Source organism: Solea senegalensis, linkage group LG1 (genome assembly GCF_019176455.1).
Source record: "Solea senegalensis isolate Sse05_10M linkage group LG1, IFAPA_SoseM_1, whole genome shotgun sequence".
In the NCBI taxonomy this organism is placed as follows: Eukaryota; Metazoa; Chordata; class Actinopteri; order Pleuronectiformes; family Soleidae; genus Solea; species Solea senegalensis.
Window position 1 is genome coordinate 22,582,770 of NC_058021.1, and position 10,743 is coordinate 22,593,512.

At 43.0% G+C, this 10,743-nt stretch overlaps 1 protein-coding gene across 1 annotated transcript; it reads right to left on the reverse strand.

Moving 5' to 3' along the window:
- Window positions 1–1,679: 1,679 nt before the first annotated feature.
- LOC122782405 (frizzled-8-like) lies at window positions 1,680–5,186 on the reverse strand. Its single transcript, XM_044046704.1, has one exon. The coding sequence runs from the start codon at window positions 5,070–5,072 to the stop codon at window positions 3,294–3,296; it is 1,779 nt and encodes a 592-aa protein (XP_043902639.1). The 5' UTR covers window positions 5,073–5,186; the 3' UTR covers window positions 1,680–3,293.
- Between the last annotated feature and the right edge of the window lie 5,557 nt (window positions 5,187–10,743).

Sequence of the window (10,743 nt, forward strand, 5' to 3'; positions counted from 1 at the left end):
TCTATGATAGAAACATTTCACAACAATGTCTACAGTGATGATTAGTCTGCAGTAACACAGTAAAACAATCTGAGTCTTAGTGTGAACACAGTCACAGTGTTGGTACCAGGGGGGTCTCAGTCCCCCTTAGGGGACAGAGGGGACATTGCATTGCCTTACATTCATTTCCTGAATACTTACTCTAACCTTAACCACAATTACTACTCGCCTAATCCTAATCTAACCTTAAAACATATCTTCACCTTAAAATGTAATCATTTACGTTGTGGGGACTTGATTTTTGTCCCCACAGGGAAGACAAGTCCCCATAATGTGACTGTGTGAACAGTTTTAGGTCCCCACAACATTAGTAATACCTGCACACACACACACACACACACACACACGCTGAGCTGCAGTCCCTTTATTTATTGAAGGTTGTGTCATTGTTCAAAAACACATACAGGAAACTTCACCTGCCACTTTTTTAGGTACAGCTGTTCAGCTCTGAACTGGCCTTGCCTAATAAGTAGATTTTTTTTTACTTTATTTAACATCAAACTTTTGTTGTTTATCGGTTCCAACAGGTGTACCTAATAAAGTGGCAGGTTAAGTCACCACTGATGACTGTCTGTTTAACATTTGACCAGCAGGTGGCAGCACAACACCACTTTTTCCTCTGTTCACCCACTTTGGAATCCAAAGTGGTTTTCCTCAATTTATCTTATTAGAATCACGTGATTTGAGTTCACTGTCAGTGAAATTATCTCACACTATAGACATGTTTGTCCTCAGACACTGACAGTGTCTGTCTGTCCATAATAACAATGATAAAACCCAGGATTTCAAACACTTCCACATACATACATACACACATATATATATTTATATCTATGTATGTATATATGTATATGTATATATATATATATATATTTTTTATACATATATATATATACATATATGTATATGAACACTTTATTTTGAAAATCTGTAACATATTGAGACCTCAGCGGCCCCCAAGTCACCTGAGTTTGAGACCCCTGATCTATACAGCCACAGTTCTCAAACTGTGGTGCGTGTACCGCCAGTGGTACTCAATGGTTTTTTGTTCCTTCTTAGCAAAAATGGGCTTCCACACGTTTTTCCAGCCAGTTTTGTCTGCTTTTTTGGACACTTTAATTTACCATGACGATGAGCAATAATTCCTTTCCCACGTCTGTGGTCGAGTGTAGAAAATATAACAAATAACTATTAAATTAAATAATAATAATTAGAGTCTCTCGCTCCATCTTCATCTAATGTCACTAAACCAGTGTCTAAAGTACATGTGAGGAAGAAGAGGAGGATGAGACAGTGAATGATCATGTTTTACTGTCTTTAGCAGGTGAATAAAGAACAGAAGTTGCTCTGATCCACAAAACATGGGGGTGAAGACCAGAGTGGGTGAAGTTAATTTCCTTCTAAACATGTAAAAGTGGATTAAATACAGTAAGAAAAGAGAGGCAGGATGAGGAGGAGAGAAGCTAAAGAGAGTTAATAATAATCAGCCTAAAGTGAGAGGAGCACCTGTGGTGACTCACAGTGTGGGATTAAAGCCTCTAATCTCGCCTGACATCGACAAACCCGAGTCACACAAAAACCTGGTCTTCAATGTGAAAACACACACTTTTAAAAATGTCACAAAGTCGAGGGAAAAAACCTCAATAAAAAGTCGATTTATTCTCAAAATAGAATCTTTCTATATCAAAGTGACAATGATACATATTTACAATCCCGTAGAACTTTCCATATACACACATTTACACTTGTCTATGTACAATAATTATTATATAAATACAACTTTTATTTACACACGCTGATGCAACCCGTATATGACACAGTATCATTATTATCATTATTGTTGTTAATAATAAGGCATTTTATTGAACTGTGTGTGAGTGAGTTTAAGACACAGCGGTTTTTCTTAAACAGTAAGAAGACGATGACGTCACGTTCATACAGTATATACCATAATGTATATATAATAAATGTATGTGTGGATGTGTTTGTGTTTAATCTTTAATCTCAGATTAAGACGCCACCTCTGGGCTCATTGTTCTGCTGCTGCTGCTGCTGCTGCTGGGAGTTCTCATTATTTAAAGAGAAGCCATTAGGGCTTTCATTAATGAGCTAATTACAACACGCTGACGCACAATGGAGACACAATTAGTCACACACTCCCTCCCTCTCTCTTTATCCTCTCCCCCCCACAGCGACAGATGAGTGAGCTCTGACTTCCCAAACTGATTTTTTTGCAACAAAAAAACAGGTGACCGGTTTTTATCAATTGACAAATAAACAACGATGACACTTGTGTCGCTGTGTTTATGTTGTTTTAAATGAAATAATCCACTGAATTTGCCCCCAGGAGACAAATAAAGTTGTTTTTAATTGAATTGAAATGAATTAAAAAAGGACTTTATGGCACAAACTTTAACGTTGACACTTTTGAAACCAGTCACATGTTCTTTTTTTTGTAAAAAATCACTTTTATTGTGTTATTTCTTATTTATAACTTTAATTAAAACGTATTTGTTATATATTATTTTAATAATTATTATTATCAGGGCAGTGCTCATGTGACCAAAGGTGGCAGTTGTTGTTGTTTTGACTCAAATTAAATAATTTAACAAACAAAAAAAATAAAAACACTCTTTCATGTAAAGGGAGAGTCTGTGAAGTATCGTGATGAAACATAAATGGAATATGTTCTTCAATCGCACAATAAGAGGTTATACACTGTACAAACACATATCATTGTTTTGGACTTTCACTCAGTTTACATTTATCGCCATAATTATCAATATTTTTAACGTCATAACCTCGTTCCAGTCCAAAATAAAGACATTTACCGATGGAAATACATAGAAATCCTCAATTATTATTAATAAATAACTTCCCACTTTTGTGGCTTGTATTTTTTCTAAACTGCTTTACTTCACAGACTCTCCTTTCAGATGAGAAACAGTCGTTTAGTTGTTGTTTTTGAAAACATTTCTTCCCCAGAGCAGCCAAAACAAAACCAACTTCGGTCCTTCAACACAAATAAAGAGCTGATCTTCGCTGGTTCAGTTACTCAGGACTCACATAATCTGCAGGATTATTAATCTGCAGGGTTATTTCCAGCCTCTGTTTCTGGAGTAAAAAAAACAACAACGTCACAAGCGCGCATTTTACGCACAGATTTTCCATCGTTAAGGACTAAAACAAAAGTGATTCTCCGTGAAGTTGTGTAAAGTTTTGCGTGGAAACACTTTCCACTGAGTCTCTGAGGATCAAACCCGCGACAGAGGCATCTGTTTGGGGCAGGACACGGAGCTCGCGGTGCCGGACCTCCACGTCAGTCCCGTGCTCACGTCGCTGTACATGGAGCCCGCGGACGCTTTGCTGCCCCAGCAGCAGCGCGTGCAGAACGTCCTCCACGACTCCACGGTCTTCCCGGACCAGATCCACGCGCCCGACGTGATCCCCACCAGCAGACACATGAAGTACTTGAGCATGAACACGGCGTAGTCCGGTTTCAGTCTGTCCGGGTCCGCGCTGCCCCCTCCGCTGCTGCTGCACGTGCAGCTGTGCGTAATTTCCCACGTCTGCTGGTTGTGCTGCTCGTAAAAGTAACACGCCACGATGACCGTGGCCGGCACCGTGTACAGCACCGTGAAAACCCCAATCCGGATCATGAGCCGCTCCAGTTTGTCGGTCTTAGTGCCTCCTTGTTTGATGACACTCCTGATCCTGAAGAGAGAAACGAACCCGGCGAGCAGGAACATGGTCCCGATGAACAGGTAGATCACCAGCGGCGCCAGCACGAACCCACGCAGGTTGTCCAGATTCTGGTTCCCCACGTAGCAGATCCCAGCCACGGAGTCCCCGTCCACGGAACTGAGAGCCAGCACCGCTATAGACTTCATGCTGGGGATGAGCCACGCGGCCAGGTGGAAATACTGCGCGTAACTGGCGATGGCCTCGTTCCCCCACTTCATCCCCGCGGCCAGGAACCAGGTGAGCGACAGGATCACCCACCAGATGGAGCTGGCCATGCCGAAGAAGTAGATGAGCAGGAAGACGATGGTGCAGAGCGCGGGACCCGTGGTCTCGTAGTGGATGTGCTCCGCGCCGTTCTCCCGGTTACACGCGACCTCTTCGTGTCCCGCGATCAAGCGGACAATGTAGCCCACGGACACGAACATGTAGCAGGCGGAGAGGAAGATGATGGGCCGCTCCGGGTACTTGAACCTTTCCATGTCGATGAGGAAAGTCGCCACGGTCGCGAACGTGGAGATGAAGCAGAGGATGGACCAGAGTCCGATCCAGAAGGCGGTGAACGTGCGCTCCTCCTGGGTGAAGTACGGGTTGTGGCACGGCATGGCACAGTTCAGGATCTGGCCCGTTTTGACGCGGTTGTGCAGCGGGTGGTTGTCGCCGGTCACCGGCACCATGGGCGCGCGGCAGAAGCACCCGGGCTCGCACTGAGGCTGAGAGGACGCCGGCTTGTGTATGCCCGGGACGCCGCCGCGCGCGTAGCCGCTCTTCTTCCGCGGGTTGAACGGCTTCAGTGGGCGGTTCGTAGGTTTCACCACCACAGGAGACGCGGTCGTGGTCTGGCTGCGGTTATAGTCCATGCAAAGCGTGTCCTGGTCGCCCTGCTCGGGCAACAGGTCGCACCTCATGCGGTCCGGCCACGGGAAGCCGTACTGGCGCATGAGCGGCGCGCAGCCCGCTTTGGCGCGCTCGCACACGCTCCTGCACGGCGGCAGCGGCTTCTTGTAATCCTCCAGGCAGATCGGTGTGTACATGCTGCACAGGAAGAAGCGCAGGTCCGGGGAGCACTTGATCTCCACCAGCGGCCAGAACTGGTGCACCTCCAGCCCGGCCTCGTCCTGCGTGTCGTGGTTGAACTGGTTGGGCATGTACGTGTGGTTGTAGCCGATGCCTTTGCACAGAGGCACCGAGATCTCCTGGCACTGCAGCTCCTTTGCGGCGGCGCAGCGCAGCAGCGGCAGCAGCAGCAGCAGCGGGAGCAGAGCGCACCAGCCCGGGATGCTCCGCTCCATGGTCGCGGTATTTGCGCAACAGAGATGCGGTTTTAATCCAGTGATGCTGCTGGAACCATAGTCCCGAAAAAAAAAACAAGACTGTCTGTCTGTCAGTCTGACACACACTCTCTGTCTCTGTGTGTGTGTGTGTGTGAGAGAGTGTGTGTGAAAACTCCTCGGGCAGTGGGTGTGTTGGGTTTTATACAGGGACAGCCAGGACACTCCCCCCCCTCCCGCGGGGGGAGGGAAGAAGCAGAATAAAACGTCAATCCACGACTCTTTCTATAGGTGTTTGTTTAAAATGTTCACCCTGGAGGAAGGGTTACAATCACACACACACGCGCGCGCGCACACGCACACCTAGGGAGGGAGGGTGTGTGTGTGTGTGTGTGTGTGTGAAGGACAATAGAGACATTAGCAGTGAATGTAATTAGCGCTGCAGACAATGAAGAGTAAACTGTCAGTAAATCACTTTGTATATTTGCTCCACATTAACAGATTAACTGCTTTTAACTAATATTGTCTCGTTTTTATTGACCTCTAAAGCTTGTTTAGATACAAACTATGAATAAAGTTATTTATATAGGTTTATTTAACCCTCTACAATCACACAAATTAATTTATTGGTTTATTGTTGTGATTTATCTCAGACTTTGACATTTAAAGACATGTAATTGTTTGTTTGACAGACAGTGTTTGTTTTGTGTGTTTAAATGTGATTTACGTCATTAAACAAATCTTTACTGAAAGAATAACCCAGAAGTGTCTTTTCTTTTAGTTTATTTACTTTTTCCACCTAAAACTTAAACAAAATGAGGTTTTTCTGCATGTGTTGCTCGTGCGAAGTTAAAAACATGGTCACATTGTGTCTTTATTGTGTGTGTGTGTGTGTGGGGGGGGGGTTAAAGGTCACGTCGTTACCCATGTCACTCACATCTCTAATGTCTCGCCTGACTTTTCTGTTGACCTGTGATTTTCCGGCTCCGTCGCGGTGAATAATTTTAAACACATCGATGAATCATTTATGTTTGAACTGTAAACGTTTGTGATTCATGAAAAACAGAAGAACAGCGACGTTATATCTTTACATTTCATCATTTCGTTTTTCTCTCTAATCTGACAGCGTGTGAATATGTGTGTGAGGAATGAGGGAGAATCTTTTTCACGTCGCAGCTGTTGTTCTCACTATTTCACGTCGTTTTCCATGAATTCAAAGTTCCTCCTCAATATGAACATGACGCTCTGTATCTGGAGTCTCAAATATCGCGATATTTCACTGTATCAATTCCCCGCCAGCCCTACACTGCAAAACATTGATTTTCATAAAAATGGGGGGAAATGTTTGTATTTTTTTTCCAGTTTTTCCCCCAGAAAAATAATGTCTTTAAATTTAAAATATTACAGCTCACTTTTAGCTTTAAATAGCAGTAAAATGAGTCAAATTCACTGTCACACATTGGTGTTGGAGTTTCTGGTCTCGTTTTCCTGGTTTTAAGGAACATTAGAGTCTGAAGTGACGTCTTTTAGGTATTTAAGCCAATGTAAAAGGCATTGTTTTATTGTTTTTGTTGTTTTTGGAACCTACCACCGCTGAGCAGGATGACGTGTTCTTCATTAGGCAAAGGTCATATAGTTGATGCTCAATCAGGAGGAGAAACACACAGGTTTTTTGACCGCGAATGAAGGTTTGATATATCATATTTTGACTGAATTAATTGTTTTGACTTTGATTAAATAGAATTGTTTAGCCCTCCTCACACGTGGCAAAGGGTTTGTGGTTTCCTGTCCTTGTTCCAGGGACAGCTCTGACACCTCTGTCTCTTTTCGGATCCTCGGGTCTCGCTGCGTTCTTCATGTTCTTCTCCTTCTCCGGGGCCGTGAGTCTGTGCCGACACCCAGGAAAAACGGCTGGTCTGCCTCCCAATCGGAGGCCAAACGCTCCCACAGGCGGCTGCTGGGAGATCTGTGAGGCAGTGCGAGGGTTAAGTTTACATGGAAGGAATAAATGCTTTCAATTTGAAACTTTGCAGAAACCGGTGAGGCAAAAAAGACACAACAGCCAAGATCTAGATGCTTTTTTTTAAATCAATATAAGAATATTTTGTCTAATTTCAAGGACAGGCTTTGCAGTTTAACTTGACTTGACTGGAGTGTGTGTGTGTGTGTGTGTGTGTGTGTGTGTGTGTGGTAGAGTTTAATGTGGTCTTGTTAGCTCACAGCAGGAGGTCGTCTTAGGCCAAAGGTAAAGGAGGAGGAGGAACTGTTTTTCTTAACGCTGTTGCCAATGTTTCACTGGGAGCATGCTGAGCCGGAGATTACTGCGACACACACACACACACACACACACAGACACACACACACACACTGTCCGTGTGTGTGTCTAACATGGGCAGATCCATCATTGTGATAGCACTAATTAAAGTCATTCACACGTCTTATTGGATTCGCCGGCTTCAGATGGAGCTGAGCTCAGTTTGGCAGACGTGTTTGCACGTTTTTATCACAGCTAATTAACTCCTGATTACTAATGTGTGTTTGCTAAAGGACGCCCGTGTGAGCTCGGCGTGGGAGTGAATTGTGTTTCTCTCTGAGTCGATTTGAAAACACTAATGAATGAAAAGTAAAGCTGTAAAATGAAGCGCACGTCCTGACTTTGGCTCGTGGTCTTTGACGTAAATGGAGATGGAAAGTCGTCGCGTTCCTCACTGAGAAGTTTTACGACCTCACAAACGCCAAGAAAACCCTGCCGTGTTTTCTTTTCCTGCTGTTAGTTACAACTTTCTTTGGTTTCGACACTGCGTTTGTATTATATATTTTCCCCTTTATCTCAGTCGAGTGTCGTTTTAATTAATAAATGAAGTCACAAATTTGACCCAGACGACACAAGAAAAGAAACTTTTGCAGCAGTTTGGTGAATAAAGCTGTACCCTAACTCTTCACTGTTTATTTTCAGTCTTTCAGGGCTGTAATTTGTCTCTAAATCCTCTTCACTCTCTCATCACCAAATAAAGTTTTGTAATATTTAACGTGTTACGAGCAGGAAAAACTACCAAGAAACAACCTTTGCTAACTTTGTCTCGATCCAAAACGTCAACAAATCTTTTTCCTCGTTGTTGTTTTAAAACAATTTTCCATGAACACGTCATCGTTTCAGCGCCACACACAGGTGGAGCCACGGATTTAACCCCCAACCTTCAAGTTGAAAGACGACTCCTAAAACTTAAAAAAGTACATTTTTAGAAAATGATTGAATGAAGTACAGTAAATGTCTTATACTTTAAGTATAATATTACTTATATTTTAAAAAATGACTTTAACTTCTACCAAAGTCATTTTCTGGTAACATACTTAGTTAATTTAAGGGTTTAGTGTGTGCATGAAGACGTTTCTCAACACAATGAAAACGAATTAGCTCTGAGTTCTTGTAAATTTGCTAAAGAGACGCTTTGAATGAATTATGAATTATATAAAAGGTGAGAGGACTGAAAGTTTCTCTGAATAGAAAAAAAGATCTGTTTCTGTGTGAATAAAAACCTAAAAAACCTAAAAAACAGAATCCTGACTCTCTCACACATTCCCATGGAAGAACCTTGTTTTTTGGGGCCTGATCCAGATTCCTCACGCTGAGCTGTGAACCACAGGTGAAGGCTTTAGGAAAAAGAACAGGTGTCTCCTCCTCCTCCACCTCCTCCTCCTCCTCCTCCTGAGGGTGAGGAGAAAGAAAGAAAGAATGAATGAAGGAGTAACGTGAGGATCGGCCGCTGCACTGATCGCTGTCTATCAGAGTGGAACGCGTATTGATTAACACGGCTGATAGACTCCGTGGCCCCAGCCACCAACTGTCGACTACGCCTCCCGCCGTCTGTGCTGCAGCAGTGATAGTGGCTCTAGAGTTACACACACACACACACACACACACAGCACGGCCCCCTGCATACCAACTTTAAAACGGGGGAAATGGAATTACTGCATCTGTTTAGAAGTCACTTTCCAGCATTCTCTGCACTGCCCACCCAACATCTCCTCTCTCCCCCCCCTGCACCCCTGACTCTCCCAGGACTCTCAAAGTTCATGATGGCAGAGAGAAAGGCGAGGAGGAGGAGGAGGAGGAGGAGGGTTTCTCACAGAGTCACTGAGGCATGCTGTGAAACTCTGAAATGTTTGTCTCCTCATGGGAAGTCTGGCCGCGCGACATTCTCAAACTCAACTGTCCTTCATGAAAATATACATATAACGTTACGTTTGTTAGCATTAATAAGAATAAAACATGTGCGTAAACACGTCTCACGTTCATCCTGTAACTAATATATGGAAATATAACTGTTCTCATGTCCATAAATCCTATACTTGACACTGTGGACACTGTATATTATTGTGTCCACACTGTTTATGCTCTGTTTACACTGTCAAACGTTGTATATACTACTCTATTTTTATGGTTTTTAATGTTAAATTCTCTTGTTTGTGATGTTAATAATGCATACTCATGTATTTATGACCATTTTAACACAGTTCATTTACATTTTGTGGGCCTAAAAATCACAGGTTTGTTCATACAATGTGTTTTTTGGATATAAACCCTTTTTGTAAATGATTTCATATCGCAAATTAATTCATTTTTATAGACTTGATCTTGACTTGAGGGGAAATCCTTAAATAATGGACTAACATGTTTAAATGTAAAGTAAAAGTCCACTTTTCGTCGCACAAACACGATCAATTGCTGTTTTCTGATGTTGTAAATGAAGTAGCTAAAGTAGAAAGTAGCTTTTCCACACTAACCGCCCACTAACTGACGGCTAACTGTTTCCAAGTAACATTTGAATGAAGTAGAAATGAAAAAGCTCAGTTTTAACCTCAAATATCTCTGGTGTATTTAAGTAAAAATGAAGCAACAAACTCTTCAGACACTTGTTGTCTATTTCAAGTGTCTCATTCCACCAACTCATTTTGTCTTTGTGTCTCTTCATTTGAAAAAAGGTGAGATCAGATTTTCATTTACTTATACTTACTTATTTTATGTTGAGGTGTGTGTGTGTCTGTGTCTGTGTGTGTGTGTGTGTGTGTGTGTGTTGTGTCATGTAACAAAGACTAAATAACAGAACAAATGTGATTTGATTCATAATGTGAGAGTTTCTTGCATTTCAAGTCTTTATTCAAGGAAAACTGTGACTATCTGCTCATGTGTGTCTGTTCTTCTGCTCCTGGTTGATGATGGATGGAGAATTCCTTCTTCTCCCCCCCTCCTTCCTTCCTTCCTTCCTCCCTTCCCTCCCTCCCTTCTGCCTTCCACAGGTTAGGTTAGATTCCTCCACAGTTTGCCATGCGTTTGTTTTAAAAAGCCCTACGACTAATTAGTCTGATGTGATGTGAGGCTTAAGGCAGTCACCCTTAACACGCACACACACACACACACACACAGACTGCATGTGTGTATTGTGTTGCGTCACCTTCCTTCCGCTCATTATCCAGAGCAAACAGTGACACTAAAACTCTCCCATTCAATCATCAATCTTCAGTCTTGTGCAGGATCACGAGCGTCACGACTGAAACTAAAACAAACAAAAACAAACAACAACAAGAGGCTGAAAATCAGCTTCACTAACGTAGTGAGTTTGACCTCTGCAGTGAACACACACACACACACACACACACACACTGGGCAGCACTTATCTGCACCCTGGAGCAA

Bases quoted from the DNA above. Each gene is read 5' to 3' on its own strand.
- LOC122782405 (XM_044046704.1), bottom strand. From the start codon at position 5,072: ATGGAGCGGAGCATCCCGGGCTGGTGCGCTCTGCTCCCGCTGCTGCTG.